The 19,178-nt window shown below is 37.2% G+C and overlaps 1 protein-coding gene across 2 annotated transcripts; it reads left to right on the forward strand.

The window, feature by feature from the left end:
- The first annotated feature begins 3,858 nt into the window (after positions 1 to 3,858).
- Positions 3,859 to 18,951, forward strand: LOC109091436 (metallophosphoesterase MPPED2-like). 2 transcript variants are annotated; one of them, XM_042715248.1, is made up of 7 exons: positions 3,859 to 4,158; positions 5,748 to 5,936; positions 8,091 to 8,272; positions 8,879 to 9,104; positions 16,949 to 17,064; positions 17,205 to 17,318; positions 17,759 to 18,951. In XM_042715248.1, exons 2-7 carry the CDS (start codon positions 5,809 to 5,811, stop codon positions 17,875 to 17,877), a joined length of 885 nt encoding a protein of 294 aa, XP_042571182.1. In that variant the 5' UTR covers positions 3,859 to 4,158; positions 5,748 to 5,808; the 3' UTR covers positions 17,878 to 18,951. The 2 variants fall into 2 exon arrangements, with proteins under 2 accessions (XP_042571182.1, XP_042571183.1); XM_042715249.1 differs by lacking the exon at positions 3,859 to 4,158 and adding an exon at positions 6,812 to 6,949 and having other exon boundaries at positions 5,799 to 5,936.
- Positions 18,952 to 19,178: the final 227 nt, after the last annotated feature.

Here is a 19,178-nt window from a genome sequence, read left to right on the forward strand (position 1 = left end):
TAAGTCAAGACACATTTGTGAGGTCAGGCCCTGTATATATTTCAACTCTGTTTTTACAGCTCAGCGAACAATATCTTTTTGGGGAAGAATATTTACTGCAATTCTCATTAAAGTTGTTTTGCTAATTGCTTGATTTAATGGAGGAAGGGAAAGGAACCCAAACAAGCCTCTGACGAGTGTCCTACTTAATGTAACCCATTAGTCTTATGTAGAGATTTCCAGTACAAAATTGGCCACCACAATGCTAGAATTTTGTAGGCTGTTGCATGTGCATAGCTATGCAGTTGCCAGGGTGTTCTATGTGGTTGCTAGGGCATTGTTTCACAGTTGCTGGGGTCTTCTTTGTGGTTGCTTACACTTTCTGAAGAAACTCTAAGTGGTGTTTGTTAGCGCCAAAGCCGGCACTATGCTAGGGTGTTGTGAGTGGTTGCTAGGGTGTCGCTATGCAGTTGCTATGATATTCTTGGTGGTTACTAGGGTATCGCTAGATGGTTGTTAGGGTTTAGTGGTCTCATTCACATACAGTAGTAAGACTAGGATCTTCTTATCATTAGTACGAAGCATGACAATCTTTGAAATAGTTATGTTGCAAACCAAGTGGCATAATGGATTTGTTTGGTTTAGAAAGCAGCATCAATAATGTGAGAAAAGCTTGAGGGAATCTCTTCTAATGATTAGCTAATTTCAAAATCAATTTGCAATCTAGACAGCCAAAGTATACAGCGCCTACTGTACATTATAGTTCGATCAGTGATTGGTGTACTGTATGTTCTTGATCAATAACTGTACATATCAGTTTGATAAGTAGTTTTTATAACCCTTATTTATCCGTTACTGTCCCCTTGATAATACAGTACACATCCTGTTGTTTTGACTTATATGCTGAAAATGCACATTTACTATTGACTACATGTCGTTTGCAATGACTGACAGCTGTGCTGGAGAAAAGCCCCCTCTGTCCTTATTCACTGGTGTAGTGGAGTGCCCCATTATTATGCTCCTCAGACCTCAAGTAATTATTAAAAAGGTCAAAGGGCACTATGTTTTCCTCCTCCAATGGGGTTAAACTGTGTACCAGAGTTCCAAAGGCCCAGGAAGTGATAGCGTCATGTCACCTTTGACATATTGACAAATATTCATGTTTATGAAAGACGAATAAACTGGGTTAGCTGGGTTGCACAATCAATATCAAACTCTACACCAGTCAATGACAGACATACATTTTTGTTTCATATTCAGCATTATTTCATGTGGTATAAAGTCAAATAAAACCAGACATCTTTCAGTGTGATTTATCCATAAATGTATTACTCTCTCATATCACAACATCTGTTGTAGCCTTTTTTATTTTAAACCCTAAAATTTCAAATATTAGCAATCCATAGCATAAAGACCGATCTGGTTTGAATCAGCAGCTGTCATAGTGTGAAATTAATGTGTCACTGTCAGAAAAAAGGGTCCAAGGAAGTGTGGACCTGTGCTGCCTTTTTTTAATTACCCCAGCCTCCTTAGAGTCAATTCATTTCATAAAGGGGGACTCCTCTGGCAAGCTGCTGCAGTTGTGAGAACTCTGCAGGGGACAGCAAATGCCCGGTGACTACTGCTGAGGACCCAAACCCCACTGCATTATGTGGAATTAGTGTGTATTGATTCATCCTTTCTAGATTATGGATTTGTTCCCTTATTCATTACTTTGTAGGTCAGACAGAGGTCATGTTTTAAAAGGGGTTTCGTTTTACTGTACTGTACTTTGAGTGTCTTTCTTATTGCTATAAATGTAGTGCTCTATGAATGTTGAGCTAATACTTCAAGTCACTATACAGCCTATTTAATGTCCATAAAGTGACATATCTGATTGATAAAGAATATGAAACTTTTTTTTATCCATCAGGGATTATTTTACTTACAGGACAAATTTAAAAAGTGCATTATTTACTTATACATTATTTATATATATTTTTATATTTATTATTATTATTTTGCATACATTTTTAAAGCTCTTTTGAACAGAATCCAAGCAGCACAGCATCAAAAATTCTGTATGCTGTATATGGTACATCTCCTGAGGGAGAATGATCCTAACATGAGAGGATTGGATCTCAATCCATTCTTTGAGAACATTCATCACATATTTTATCCCCTAAAAAAGGCTCAGGGATGAATATGCACAACAAAGGCACCTAATATTGCTAAAGAACCAACCAAAACACCCACCCACCAGCACATCCACAATCCCACATACACCAATACAACTGGGCTCTGAATGGAAAACAGCAGTAATGATCTGATGCTCGCTCTCCTGTGCAGAACAGACAAGAGAGCAGTGCTGGTGATGCCAGGCTCTGTCAGTTTAGAGCTGGATGACAGAAGGCACGGAAGCCTGAACAGCCTGGTTGCCATGGAAGTGAAATTCTCTTTTAGCTTGCTTTCCCTGCCTCCCTCACCCTCTGTTCTTCAAAGAATGCCTCTTCTCTCTCTCTCTCTCTCTCTCTCTCTCACACACACACACACACACACACACACACACATACACAAAACCTCAGTCAGAAATAACAACGTGCCCATGCAAGAAAAAAATCAAGGGTTCAGTGTGCACGTGCAAATGTGAAGGTTTAGTCGCTCAGTGTGGTCATTCAGTGGTGTCACTGCATTAATTAAATAATTAAATAAATAATAGTTTATATATAGCACATTTCATACACAATGGTATTTCAAAGTGCTTTGCATCTGCATCATAAAGAAAATAAGAAATAAATTGTAAGTTAAAAATGTTTAAGAAAATAAATGTGAATAGGAAAAATAAAAAATTAAATAAATTGTTAAAAGAATAAAAAGAGAAAAAAGTATAAATAAATGGACATAAATTGAAAAAAAAACAATGCAGTGCAATAAGCAATATTAAATGGTTCCAGCTGTAGATGTGTTATGTTTATATTCCACAAGCATAACCACAATGAAGGAGTCAGTTACAGTAGTCCACCTCGCTGCTAATGAAAAATGAGTTGAATCCTTTGTAATGTTGACAGCTGCTGCCCTTATCAGCCAGAAGCTTTGCTTGCTTTTGTGAACTCTGTAAAACTGATGCAGATTTTGTAGTATTAACATGTTTCAAGCAAGTTACCCAGCAAGTTGGAAAAGTAAAAAAAAATAAAAAAAAATAAATAATTTAGGCTGTTACAGTTGATGTGTTAGACAGACAGACAGACAGATAGATAGATAGATGAACAAATTAATTAATAAATAATTAAAATTAGCACAATGGATTGCTGAATTGGATGTTGCTGTTTTATTTACTATAGGAATTGTAAGGCACTATTCTCTGCAAAACTGCGGGAATAACATTTGTTATGCAGATACATTTGAATTTATTTATTTATTTATTTTAAGGTTTATACATACAAAATTATTCTAATCAGTAGAAAACTTAAAATGTTTACACACACACAAACACACACACACACACACACACACACACACACACACACACACAAAAAAAAAATGTGTAATATATATACATACATATATATATATATATATATATATATATATATATATATATATATATATATATATATATATACACACACACACATACACATGCATTAATGGAGGTTAGGAGGGAGTTTCATCATATTTGGGTGTATTTTGAAAACCCCTGTTCTAGGCCATAAAGCCAAACTGGCAATATGGACCAGCTGTTGCTTATAAAAACAGACCATATCCAATCCAAATACAAACCTATCTCAATGACAGTCTATTTGCATTATAAAATGTATGCAAAAAAAGCTGCCAAAATCATTGGCTGTCTGACCGATCGCGTGCGTTTCCGGTAAAAGGTGCCACCCAATGGCCGTACGTCTTTTTACCCCTCGACTCAACTGCTGTGCTCTCTGACCCCAGTGGCAGCGAGCGCTCATTGCACTCGTCTCGTTTCTCTCGGGCTCCCCCTCTTCCCACATCGAGGCTGTTCTTTCTCTCTCTCTCCTTCCTCGTCTGTCGCATTTCAGGTAGAGTGCTAGTGGAGAGAGACCCCGGGGGTCGAAGGTTCTGCCCTGCCTGCTGCGACCTCAACCCCTCACGGCTTCCGAGATATCCGATGACCGTCGTCTTTGACACATCAGCGGACAACCCCCGAGCAGTTTTGGGCCAGAAGAGAAGGTACACTCAAGTCGCTTTTGAAGAAGATCGCTGGGGGGGAAATAGCGAGGCACAAAGCGGTAATGGGTTAGAGGTGGATGGTTGTCATGTTCGAGGGAAACCGTTTAGAATGTTTCCTCGGATACAATGGAACATTTTTTTTTTACATAAGCGCAGTGGATACATTTGAACATTTTCGCAGCCATACGTTGTAACATTTTCGCGCCGTCAAGTTTCTTTCACGTTCATAGCTCGGTGTCTGAATAAAGGAATTATGTGGAAACCTGCAATATTTATCGGGTTTTATGTACTCCTGCCTGGCTTTGTGCACAAATTATGCGTTATGAACGGTTCTTTATGATTTTGACTGAACGTTTTTGTGTTAGGTGCCTCATAGTAAGCAGAACAGATTTCGCATTACCCGTACAATTAAATATAGACTTACCCCTTGCAGTCGGACGCCAGTTTAGAAGCTTGGCTTTTGTTGACAGATAATTATGGAGTCAGAGGCTGCCAGCTCACCGCGAGCTGTTGGTCATAAGTGTTATTAATGTGGCCTGTTTGAAGTCGTCCAGGGAGGGTGCGAAAAGTTCAAGTTTATGGCAAAAGGTTAGCCCGTCAGAGACGGTGTGAGGCGGTGCAGCTGAACAAAATAAATGAATGCAGGTAACAATGAGGGAGATTTTTTTTTAAACAATCTTGAGTATGTGTTTAATTACCTGCAGAACGTATTAACACGACTTAAGATCGATAAATAGACATTAATTTTTTTTTTTAAACAATGAATTGAGCTTTTCTCTTTGTTATAGGGAGAAGGCTGTAAAGCATTGTGGGAAAGGTGCATCTGACAGTTGAAAATCCATGTTGCCAGGACAAACAGGAAGCAGAGTATAGGTTTTCAGCCTCAGAAAACATTATTAAGAATGTTATGTATGGGATGATGTATAATTAGATTGTCATTATCACAAAATATACTCTTGACAGGGTGGTTAGGACCCTGACGCGAAGCACAACACATATATTTATTAATATAAAATATTAGTAAATCAGTGTTACTACTTCTGTGGACTAGTTAGCCGTTATATTTAGCTGCAATGTAGTATCTAATGCTGTATTTTTAGTCGACTGCTATTGACCTCTTTTGTTCTTTCAGATTCTATGTTCTTCCGAGCCTTTTTTTTGGTAACTCCTAAACTTCTAGCCATCTATGAAAGGGTTTATGCTCATAAAATTAATATAAACTGATATGATACTTTTCAAATGGACATGATGATGAGGAAAAAAAAAACTGATACGTAAGAAAAAACTATATTTGAGTGTTTTTGCACTTGCTTATAATACTTTTGTGTTTTCTCACAAAAGTATTGCATTCCCTGAGAAATTTTACATTGTTGAAAAGGAAATTATGTATATTTTCCTCCCAGCTCATTTATTTAAATCACCTAATTTTTCAAGGCAACGCAAAATTGTGCAAAATAATGCAAAAATTTGTGAATAAATGCAGGTTTTTGGGGGAGGATGCAAACATTTTGTGAGCGAACATAAAATCATTGACATACAATTATGAAATAACGTTTTGCATCTTGGTGTCTCTGTATGTTGTGACTCAGATCCAATCCTTGGGACTAAACTGCACTGCTGTGACCTGCTCATGTCCCATCCGGAGGTGCCATGGCTCGCAAAATATCCTCCCAGGGGAAGGTCACCATCTCCGTGGATGAGTACAGCTCCAACCCAACCCAGGCCTTCACCAACTACAACATTAACCAAAGCCGCTTCCAGCCCCCTCACGTCCACATGTGAGTGTCTGTGTACAGTGTTCCTGTAACTGAAACATTGATTTAATTGATTGATTGAGGACAGAACAGAATGCTGACAGAGAGGGCATCTGGCGTCTTTTGTCTCATCTTGCCCGACAGGTGATCCAGAGGCTCCTGCGGCTTCACTTCTGTTGTAATGAATTATATTGACCTTTTTAACTTGATATTGTTGCAATGTTTGCATATTAAGCATTTTAATGCGATTTTTTTTTTTTTTTTTTTTGATGGCATAACAGGGTATAATAATGCTCTCATGTCTGAGATAATGACACTGTGTAGATCTAGTCCAGTTTCAAACTGGCTATTTAATATTTCTTTGTTCTTTTTTTTATTTTCAGACTGAATGCAAAAACATTTTATGTCACGCACACTTCTGATCAATAGTTTGGAATAATTCTGATTTTAAAAAATATATATTTTTTATATATCTTTATGTTATGCTCTCTAAGTCTGCATTTATTTAATCAGAAACATAATAAATATTGTAAAATATTATTACAGATTAAAAGAACTGTTTTCGATTGCAATATATTTTAAAATGTAATTTATTCCTGTGATGACAAAGCTGAGTTTTACTCCAGTCCTCAGTGTCACATAATCCTTCAATATCATTCTGATATGTTTAATGATTGTAATTATTCCAAACTTTTGACCGATAGTGTGTGTATATAATCAATACACCTTCATCTTTTTCAGCATTAAAGCATTTGTGCCCACATTTTTTGTTATTGTAATAGAGATGTTAGGACTAATACAGTGTAAGACGTGCCTCATGTTCTTGTACTTATTAACCAGAGGGAGGTCAAAGGTTAGTTGAGTTGATTAGCTCTTTAACAATAGCTCTTTGATCCCAGGGTCAGAGCTCACCTCTAAAGAAACCTGACTATTGACTGATGCTGATGATGGCATAATGAGGCCCGCTGCAGATACTAAAGAATGGACCAACCTGATTAGCCGAGCTTTTGCTGCTTTAATGGTACCATGCAATTAAGGTACATCAGCACAAGCAAAGGGGATCGACCAGGACGCATGTGCTATTGAATTGCTTTAAGCTTAAGTGTGGAAGAAACAGCTATTTGTCATTCAACTGTGTTATGTAACCCAATGCAATATACTTTGGGCAACAAATGCAAGTGCAGAGCAATTTATCAGATTTATCAGTGCAATAATGCTGGAAAAACAGGTATACTATGACATGATTCAAATAGGAAGCTCAATTCACACAAATTTTGTTGTAAACCTGTATGAATTTCTTTCTTTTGCAGAAAATATATATTTTTATCCAAACAATGAGAGTCAGTGGTGTGCAAAGTTGTTTTGTGCCCCATTGACTTTCAGTGTATAGACAAAAACAATTCTTCAAAATATATATTTTTTGTAAGGATGTAGAATTTTCCATGGTATCTATAAAGAAGTATAGTTTAACCAAAAATTAAAATTAGCTGAAAATGTACCCTCAGGCCAGCCAAGATGTAGAGTTTGTTTCTTCATCAGAACAGATTTGGAGAAATTTAACATTACATAATTTACTCCAATGGATCCTCTGCAGTGAATGGGTGCTGTCAGAATGGGAGTCCAAACAGCTGATAAAAACATCACAATAATCCACAAGTAATCCACATGACTCCAGTCCATCAAATAAAACCTCTATCTATAATTTGGTTTCTCCGGTGAAATAGTCATGTGACTTGAATCAGGAAAGATATCTGCACAGATTAACCACAGATCAAGCAAAAACAGTCCAAAACAGTTCTATACAAATATGACGGTGGTCATATTTGGAAAAGTGATATTATGGATTATGGATTTTGGAGAGAAGTAATGGTTTTGTTTCTTACAAACATGCAGATTTTCGTGTTGTGGATTATTGTGATGTTTTTATCAGCTGTTTGGACTTTTATTCTGATGGCACCCATTCACTGCAGAGGATCTGTTGGTGAGCATGTGATATAATGCTACATTTTTCCAGTTCTGTTCCGTTCTGAAAGAGCAAACTCATCTACATTGTGGATGGCTTGAGGATAAGTACATTTTCAGCATTTTTAGGTTTTTTGAGGGGGATGATTATATGTAATCTTTACATATAAAAAATAAATATTCCCTCAGAAAGAAACACACTCTTTATTTCCACAGGGTAGAGCCACTTCCCTATGATGCGCCGAAGCCCGCGGGTCATACACGTTTTGTCTGTGTCTCAGACACACACTCAAGGACAGATGGAATCCAGATGCCTTTCGGCGATGTGTTGCTTCACACAGGTGACTTCACTGAGCTCGGCCTACCATCTGAAGTGAAGAAGTTTAATGACTGGTTAGGTAAGTGTGCAAAACCAGTCCTGTTTCCTTTGCTGACAAGCACTTCCCCTGATGTCACAACACAAACTCCCCAAAAAAGTCACTTCTAACAGCAACAATGTTTTCCAGTACGTCAGTATTTTACATTAAAATTACAAAATATTCAACATTGTTACATAATTTTTACTGAATTTTATAAGCTGCAATGTGCACAGCATTTGGAGCAAGTAGGAAATCCTTTGTTATGGCTGGGGGTGAAGGAGGTCAAATTGGAAATTGAAAAATTCCCAGCCGTTGGCTTTAATAGGTGCCTTTCAGTCTGATCTCATTGGCCTCTGTAGCGATTCACTTTGATGAAATCAAGGTTCTTTAGGTTTGCAGGTCAAATAGATTGTTTAAATCAAAGACATGCTTCTAACTATGATTGGCAGCCACAGTGAGCTGTAAGTTATCTCTGGTCTGTCAAAGCCATTGGAAATGTTCTTTTTCATTTTAATTGAATGTTTCCTAAAATGTTGCTTCTTAACATCTGAATAGTCATATCATATGGCTGTAGAGTGCGTGATACTGTGAAATATTGGTTTCTGTTTGCTTCCTGTCATTCTCATTATCTGTCTCCTCTTACAGGCAGTCTTCCCTATGAGTTCAAAGTTGTCATCGCTGGAAATCACGAACTTACCTTCGATAAAGACTTTATTGCGGAACTCATGAAGCAGGATTACTACCGTTTCCCCTCAGTGTCCAAGCTGAAGACTGAGGAATTTGACGATGTTCAGTCCTTCCTTACAAACTGTGTGTACTTACAGGACTCTGAGGTCACCATTAAAGGATTCAGGATATACGGGACTCCATGGTAAGCGTTTCTAAATCATTGCTGTCTTTGTATTGTTTGTTACTTCTTGCTTGCTACATCTGTCATGCAGAATATTAAATGGGTTATCAAACATTTGAATTAGATATCCTCAGCAAAGGCATAACCAGGCTTAGTTTATGTAAAGTCAGTTACGAATATTGTTGAATATTCTGTTTCAAGTAAAATGGGTTTCAAATGTCATTTCATGTTGACTTTGGATCTTGAACTGTGCCATCTACAGTCCTACATCATAGGACTGGAAATTTTTATTTATATATATATAGGGGCACAAATAGGCTACATATGTTACTAGGTGGTCCCTGAATAATCTGATTTGATAAGACATGGTACTTGGTCTGAAAAGATTAGGAACTCTCTATTAACTCTCTAAAATGTTTAGAAAATCCACCAAGATCCTTTTTAGTAAACCACATTTCCAAAAAGACATTGTTTGGTGGTGTTTTCATATTTGCTTTCATTTTTATTTTAGGTTAATATAGAATCAGTAGCTGCAGTACGTTATCAAATAAAGCGCCATAAATCACAATCAGTGCTTTGTATATACAAACCATATGCAACATATGTCAAGTTTGTTAGTTAGTAACAGATGGTCGATTGACATGCATTAAGTTTGTATTTGATTTATTGGAACTGAAAAAGGTTTACGTCTCTTGTATGATTTCTCATGACTGTCATATACCTTGAATTAAACTGATTATCTTCAGCTACGGACAGAAATACCTTTGTAGACCTGGGTTATGTTAGACACTGTTGTACTCTCTGCTCCTCAGGACACAAGATGTGTTCTCACTCGCTACAGATAGTGTTACATACACACACATACTCACATTCACTCTCTCTCCTTCATTCCATCTCTCTTTCGCTGTTACTCTTTACACACACACAGCCGTCATCACACATTGGCATCTTTCATGTGAATACCTCATTGTCTGATAAGCAGACCATTATCTCAGTTAACCCCTCACCCACTGGGCTGCCCCACACTACCATGGGATGCCAGCAGAGCTGTGTTAGATTTCAGGTGTGAATAGATGCCTAGCAGTGTTTGGCACTAAGAGCATTGTGGCAGTGTGACAGTGTGATTGATATATATATATATATATATATATATATATATTATATATATATATATATATATATATATATATATATATATATACACAAAAATAGTCACTATTTGAACCACCACATTGTGATTTATTTAGCTTGTAGAGGATAAATACTATACACTATACTACTTAGTCTGTCTAAAATATATTAAGGTCTTCAAGCCAGACAGAATTAGAATGCTAATTTTGGTAAGAAGTGGGAAAACCAGACATCTGCAATGGGTGGTCTTGGTGGGGGTGCTCCTTGGTCATAGTTCTCCCAGCCTCTCCTGCAGGAAGCGCTTTTTGTTCCAACACATCCTGGTGCTTTGTTGAGAGCCAGGATCAAAACGTGAGGCCGACCCCGGTGTGCCCCTCCAAGTGCATGCTCACAGTGGGCCGCTCTGACCTTCCTGACCCTGGGCCTCAGCTATCAAGGAGGTCATTTACACGGCTTCATTCTTCTTCCCTACAAAGTGCTCGGTCAGGCTTGACTCCCGTCTGGTCCAAGGTAGAAGACGAGCCTGTTTTATGTCCGTTTATTTATCGGTATTCCCTTTCATGGCGGCACTCCCGTCAGGACATTGACCTTGACTTGATTACTCCCTTCAAATGTCCAATATACCTTTGTATGCCTAACCAGAAGATCTAATAGAAGCGTGGCTATCTTGCATAGCTCGACAACCACTATCCTGATAATGCCGCATTTGGTAATCCTGCTTACGATACACCAGATATCCACTTCGATATGTGTCGCATATATATATTCCAGCTTGCAGCTGTAATTGGTTTGATTAACGTGTAAGTTTGGCTTTTGAAAATCAAAGGCTCTTTAATCCTCTTAAGAAAGGCAGACAAGTCATGTGACCAGAGTTCATCTTGGGTGAGTGTTTGCAAGGCCAGGCTATAATAGATAGTGGGGGTGTGTCTCTTGCTGCCATAGAAACTGTATCACTGCTTCATCCTCTGTCTTATGATTATAATATGCTTGTGAATGAATGATCAGGGATGATATAAAAGTCGTTTGTGGTTTTTCAGGACACACAACAAAGCTGTTTATCAGCATTAGGATGGATAATAGATAGGAAGTGTAAGGCTTTCTCCCTGTGTGCAGACAGATCAGCGTGAAGCTGATAGCACTAATTACTTGATGATAGTATGGGTGACATGTCATTTAAGGTGAGGACAGTTTGTCCCCACCGCTTTATGCTTATGCTGATTGCTCCCACCAATTTATGAAATGGCTCAGCTGTTTAAAAGTGTGAGGTCAGTATTTAATACTTATTCAGCAAATTGAATTGATCAGAAGTGACAGCAAAAGACAACACAAAATATCTCTATTCAAATAAATGCTGTTCTTTTGAACTTTCTATTCATATACACAGTTTCAACAACAATATTAAGCAGCACAACTGTTTTCAGTACTGATGATAATAAGAAACGTTTCAATGCAGCATATTGGGTTTTCATTCCTAGAGGATTTCATTCTCACAGGCAAGCATGAGAGAAATATAAACATTTTGTGAAGTAGTAAATCATGTAATGCACTGATTTTAGTACACACGTGAGATTTGACAGGCTTGTTATAACATCTTGACAGCATAATGTGCTTTTAGGGGGTGTACCTCAGTAGTGTTGATTCTTGAAGACCTGCTAATGAATATTAATTGACTCATTTGAATTGCCTGAATTAAGGTGCTGACAAATATCTATAACAGTCTGATGCTTCTCATCTCTCCTCTGATTTCACATTCATCTATCTACAATGCGATGGCTTAACATGTTCCCCGGGCATGGCCTTGTTGTTGTTAGCGTCACACTCTTCCAGTTGAGACATATTCTTAGCTTGCCTATGTTTTAATTTTTTTCATTCATCATTGACCTTCATGGAAGAAACGCAGAACTCACATACTGTGCGTAAATGTAATTACCCTGTCTATCCTCTCAGCTATCAACAGAAGCCTTCATAGAAGCAACAATTTTCTCTGGCTCCTGCCGACAAGCTACCTGCTCACGTCACTGATTGTAAGCTGACCCCTGGCTTGAAGGTGGCATCATTTGTCAGTGGTAATTAACAGCTGACATCTCCTCCGCTGGGCCTGATGATGGCTGGCGGCGGTTGCGGTACCAGGCAGGGAGGATTGAGAAATCGAGGGGGGATGGAGGGAATAGTGAGGGCACGGTGAAAGAGAGAGAGTGATGGACCGACTAGAAAAATGGTCAGATGCTATTAGTAAGCAGGCTGTACAGAAATATGTCCACCATGTAGAAGTTTCTCTCAAAAATAGATCTATTCACAAGCTTCAACAGTTGAGTTTCATCTTTGATGGAATAAATGACATTTTAATATATTAAAATATAAAACAGTTATTTTAAATTTTAATAATATTTCTTTAATAATAATATTGCTGTTTATACTGTATTTTTGATCAAATAAATGCAGCCATGATGAGAATAAAATACTTATTTCAAAAAGCCGAAACTTTTGAATGGCAGACGTAATGTATATTCTGACCAAGCTTTAACAATATTGTGGCAGGGAAAAAAAGGTTGTTTTTGGATTCATTAATATTGAAAAACGTTTGACATTTGGAACATATTAGGAGGAATATTTAACAGATTTGCTGTCAAACTTGCTCTGGGTTGTGTGCTGCATGGTACCTTCACAAAATCACACTAGACAGGAAATCCCAACAATATCTCATTTCCTCTCTACTCTCATTTCTCTTCTTGTCCCACGTCCTTCTCGGCTTTTTTTCTCCTGACCGTTGATGACCTTCTCCAACATCACTTTCACAATCACACAGCTTTCTCTGATCCCCCTCTCTTTCGCTGTCCTGCTGTCAGGGGCAGATAAATATTTCAGTAATCCTTTTTGCATGTGAGGTGTTTGAGGGACTGGCAGGCCTGTGCAGTAGAGTGACACACTGATTCCAAAGTAAGCACCGGTAGTGTATTTGTCTGTTACTGAGGCTCAGACTGCTGCTTCTGTGTGCCACTGTGTGTGTCCAGGGCACTGAGAGTTCATCAAAACAAAGTCCTGACACAGCCAATACAAACACACATGCGTCTGTGTACTGAGCAGAGTTTCTGACAGTAGACGTGTTTCCATTACCCTTCAAAATGTGCAATTTGAAATTGCAAATTGCAAATATGCCTAATGGAATCGCATCAATTTCGCAAAATGCAAATATATCGCAAGAAAGTTTTTACGCTCACATGAGGTGGTTTTTCAGGCAATGCGAAAAAGGAATAATTCACAAAACTGCAATGGAAACATTTTTTTTGTATTAACTGGTCACATGGCATACGTAAAAAGCCATATGATCATTCCTTAATGTACTAACCTCAAAGAAACACTTCATATGTGGCTGCTCTCAAGTATATTGGGCTTTCCCTGCCATTAATGCTTAGACTATTTTACACTGCACACGTTTGCAGCGCGTTACGGCTCCGAAACGGGCACCGGAGCTAATCGCGGCCACTCTAGTTAACGCTTGTGTTACCAGTTGCGCCACGACACGTCCCAGAAGCTGTTCTCCCCGCTGCTTCAGTCAAGATACACGTGTATGCCTCCTTCGATTAAATATTATGGCAAGGGTAGCCAAAATCAGTCAAAATCCCATCAAAAAAATTTAGTCGCATAACATCGGTTAATGGAAACGCAGTAATTTCACAATAAGTTTTTATCGACATTTATAAAATATTGCCAAAGTTTTGCGCAAATTTGTAATGGAAACGCCTACAGAAAGCTTTCTTTTTCTCTTTCTCACTCTGCTTTTTTTTTTTTTAGATTTGTCCCCTCTCTCTGTCTCTTTAAATTTACATGGCTAAACTTTTTGGTTTCTTTTTTTTGGTATTTATTTCAAAAGGAACAGAATAATGTAATAAAAATTATATAAATTATTATAATGTATTAATTATATTAATTCTCCCAAAAGGTTTTGGGTTATTTTTTTTTTTTTTTTTTCTTTTAAACAAAAAAAGGACTTAAGAAAATAATATAATTATTAATTATAAAGAGGTTTTGGGTTCATTTTACATAAAAAAAAAAAAAAATAGTAAAATAATTATTCATTTAAATATTTTTGCAATCCTTAAATGTATCATAATTAAAACCAGAGGTGGGTTATTTTGCAATAATTACCATCTATGCATTCTCACTTATAACTCAGCTGTTTACCAAATAAAAAGGGACATTAAATATTGATGTTGAGATATTTATGTTGAGATCAAAGAGACCACAAAGTGATATGAGAGGCATGAAACTAGCACAGTGTTTGAAATCAGCCCTTAGGGACAAATGTATAAAGGTTGAATTTGGATTGACCGAAATGTAATATTCCAGTGCGCCATGTAGTAATGCATTTCCTTTACACTGCCTTCCTTTATTTGTTCTCTGTTTTTGATCCTAGTTTTCTGATGTCAGGAAGTAATCACATCTCATTGTCGACTAGCTTGATGTACGGATGAAAGCCTGACTCGGGCACTGACATTTATGCATGAGTTAAAGCAGACGGGTCTGAGTATGTTTGCAGGAAAGCCAACAGGGTTTGAGAGATTGTACCCAAGAGTACCGGCCCGGTGCACAGTGTTCGAAAGCGACCACTCACATTTATTTGCCTTCACATTAATCATCCACGGACAAGCCCAGCTACCCAAAGTACACACACTTACACTGAGACCTCTGCAGCCATTTCCTGTGTTCAGGCTCTATATCACCCACTATCAACTCCATTCAACTCAAATCTATGAAGAAGCGCTAATGGATAGACAAACAGTAGATAATGCTGAGTCTATGAGACCAGACTGTGATGATGGACGTTCAGTGTCAAATCCATAAACGACTGTGCTCTTTAGGTTGGGTTAATGATGGAGGGTGGCAGTAAAGTGACAGCTTGTATTTGAATGTTTGCTTGCATATTTGTCTTAAACACAAAATAATTATTATTTGGTAATAATCAGCGTTAACTGTGCAAATCCACTATAAGTCCTAGACCATGTCCTAACCAGGACATATCTTCAGTGTTGTTATTGTAAACTAAAACTTAAGTAATTAAAACAAAGCTAAAATAACACTGGATGCAGTAAAATGATAGACAATAAATACTGTATTTTCCATATAGCCTACAGTTTTTCTTAACCAACAGCAATGATTGACATTTTTATATTTCTATAGCATCGCTGTGTGTAACCCCGCCCACAGTGAATCTCATTGGACCATATTGGTCTGCTCTACATTATTGTATATTTAACATTATAAGTTGGTTAATTGGCAGTTGTTGTGCAGATTCTTCTAGCATTTTTGCTATCAAAGTGGGCAGATTATTTGGTGTTGGATTGATTATTGATTTATTTCTTTTTTAATTCCTCAATTTTTGAGCACATTTTAAATAATTTTGTAAGAATGAGTTTAATTCAGCAGTTCTGTCTTTCATTTGTTTTGTTTGTTTTTTTGGTGACCTTATGTCACGTCTGGTTAGGAAATGTATTTGGAGAACAACTTTCTTATTTGACAGACCTTTGTTTTTTTTGTAAGTTTTAACTGGCGGTTATTTTAAAGCAACAGCCATCCTTTTCCATTTTTCCCTCTAAAACCTTCATTCTCTCTGTAATTGGTTTTCAGTACTCTGCTCCAGGGTTTCTATTGTTATTCTGAGGTGGTACAAGTGACTGGGCCCTAGTCCCTCATCTGTTTCAACATAATTCAGTGAATGAAAAAGAAGATCCAGGCCTCAGGTCTCGAGAGAACATGTTATGAAAACCCTTTCCCCCTCTAGTCTTAACCTTCTGCTTCTCAGAGGCTCTGACTTTGTCAAGTGCTCCTTGTAAAATGACCTGCGGACAGCTGGGCATGTGAGCTCATACATATATGTATGCCTGTGAGTATAGGTAGAATCAAGCTCTTTTAAAACTCATTAATGCGATTAGCTGCTACAACTAAGCTCTTTAGTATTTATCTCATACTTTCTGATGCTTCTTTTATTTCTTGCTGACTTGCTGACTCAAAAGCCGCCTTTTTGCACTGCCTGCAGATTACTGTAATAATCATAAGAAACAAACACACTGTTTTTGTTGTGATTGGCTCAATGGAAGTTCAGCACTTGAATGAGTCCTATGTTAGAATCCTCTGATAATATGTGCTGAATCCTGCTGCAGACGTTGCTCTCCGCAGCTCTTCCAACTCTCATTTGTCTGCACTGTCTCCATCCATCACCCAGCTCTGCTTATCAGCATGGGGTCAGTTCCTGCCCTCTCTACCGAGGCCTACATTTAGCCCTGGCCCTCGCAGCCTTGTCTAGCTTTGGCCAGATACTTGGCCCTTATCAGACGGGGTCTGAGAGTAGTAAATAAAGGTCTGGCCTGGGTTACCGCAGGCTGTCAGCAGGCCCATCCCAGAGGGGAAATAAAACTCTTATTAACATGCTTCTGCTCATTGGTGCTGACAGCTTGAACAATCTGCCTCCTCTGCAGATGACCTCTGTGAACCGCCGGACGCCCTGATGGAGGCTGAAATGAATAGCTTGAGTTGTGCCATGGCCTCAAATCTGATACTGCAATACTCTGAGGCATTTTTATACTTTTTTTCATGCACCTTACCAACTAGTCTACTTTGAAAATTGTTTTGATAATACTTTTAAGTTTTGCCCATGTGTGTGAGAACAGCATGCAGGCATGTTTATGACGATTTCGACATTTATGAAGTGTGTAAAATGCGTCTGTCTGCTCCCACAGGACCCCGTGGTTTAATGGATGGGGCTTTAACTTACCTCGCGGCCAGTCTCTCCTCGATAAGTGGAACCAGATCCCTGAGGATGTAGATATTCTTATGACACATGGGCCTCCTCTGGGTAAGCATTGAAATGTGAATGTAACTGTAGATGTTGAGCATGTATACATCAGTTTGTGTCTGCGGATGGACTGTTGTATTTTAAAGTCATCATAAATGTGATGATACACCACTAAGGATGTGATGCTGGACTTTGTCCAGGGTTCAGAGATTGGGTCCCCAAAGAACTTCAGAGAGTTGGCTGTGTGGAACTACTCAACACCGTACAAAAGCGGGTCCGACCCAAACTCCACGCATATGGGGGAATCCATGAAGGTAAGAGTTTGTCACTCTTATATAAATGTGATGATTTATATATATATATATATATATATATATATATATATATATATAGATAGATAGATAGAGATATATATATTATAATATATATATAGATAGATAGATAGATATATAATATATATATATATATATATATATATATATATATATATATATATATATATATATATATATATATATATATATATATATATATATATATATAATATTTATTTAAACGTTTTAAAGAAATTAATAGTGTAAATAAAATGTTTAAAATATTATGGTACTGCAAATAAAAATAATTTAAAATTATAAAAAAATAAAATAAATTGTAATACCTTTAAAATAATATTTAAATGGTTAAAGTACAAGTATTTAAGCATTTTATTGTATATAAAATAAATGTATAAAGATGTTTTCTTTCTCATTCTCAGGTTATGGAATAATGACAGATGGCTATACAACATTTATCAACTCCTCCACATGTACAGTCAGCTTCCAGCCTACCAATCCACCAATCATATTTGATCTCCCCAACCCAGGAAACTCCTGAGACTCATTAAAGCCCCGCCCCCTTTTTTCTACATAACTCTTCCTTACTTAAAAGTAATAGTCTTTTTGTACTGCTTGTATTTAAAAATGCATGGAAATGAAATATTTTTTAAAGTCGGATTGAAGCCGACACCATTTGAATGAGTATTGTAGGTGAAGAAGAACTTGTGAATTCATATTTGTAACTTGTTTGCATCAGTTGCCTTTTGATTTTCCTTTTTTATTGGTCAAAGGATCTTAAAAAGTGCATTATAAAGGTACTCCTAAAAGCATCAGCAATACTTGATCATGTCTGATTTAATATTAATTGTGCTTTGTAAATTTAATATGAAGTTATTTAAAGTCATGAACTCCTTGTGTGGTGTATTGAATTTTGGATTTTAATGAGTAAGTGTGTACCTCTCCCCTGTCGAAGGGTCCAGCGGGTCTGATATTTATTGCTCCAATCAGACTTTGCACTTTTCTAATCAAGAAGACACATCTTTATCCACCAGGCCATTAAACACAGTAAGACACATTTTTCCTCGCAACATAAAATATAGTGGCACAGTTTGTTAAAAGATGGAAGCGATTGTGTGTTGTGAATTGAATTTCGCATTATCACTATGCTGCTTTTGTCCTTTACGAAAACATAAATGACAGAAATCAGATAAATGTGCAAATTCTCCAGATCATAAACATACATGGTCTGGCTTTGCATTTAGCACATATTAAAAGTGGACGAGAACTTTCAATATGATTGGTTCTGCGTCACAGATAAATGTGTTACCTCTCTGAAAAGATTCAAACACAACTGTTTATCCTAGATTTGCGATGCCTTCATATTCCATTGGTTTCAAAACTGGAAAAAACGTCACAACATTAAGCCCTTTAATTTCTCCTAATCTTTATTTTTAGTTGTTGTAATAATGTGTATTGTATATTTCACAGTGGATCTGCAATCTCGTGAGCACAATTTTTTTAATGTAATTTCTGCTATTGTAAATGCTCTCTTTATATGTTTTGTGACTTTTTTTTTTTAAACCATTGTGACATTTAGCCAAGTTTATATGCAAATAAAACTGCAAGATTTTTATCTGATGTCTTTTTTTTTTCTTTCAAGTCAGTCAAAAGAAATATCAACATTTACACACCCTCATGTCATTCCAAGCCTGATTTCGTGTGTTCTGTGGCATACAAAAGAAATTTAGAAGAATGTATTGAGCTGTTTTCCCCCCCACACACAAAGTGAATGGTGACCAAGGACTGTGAAAAAACAAAAAAGGCATAATAAATAGACCTACAAGTCTCAAAAACTAATCC

Source organism: Cyprinus carpio, chromosome A25 (genome assembly GCF_018340385.1).
Source record: "Cyprinus carpio isolate SPL01 chromosome A25, ASM1834038v1, whole genome shotgun sequence".
NCBI lineage: Eukaryota > Metazoa > Chordata > Actinopteri > Cypriniformes > Cyprinidae > Cyprinus > Cyprinus carpio.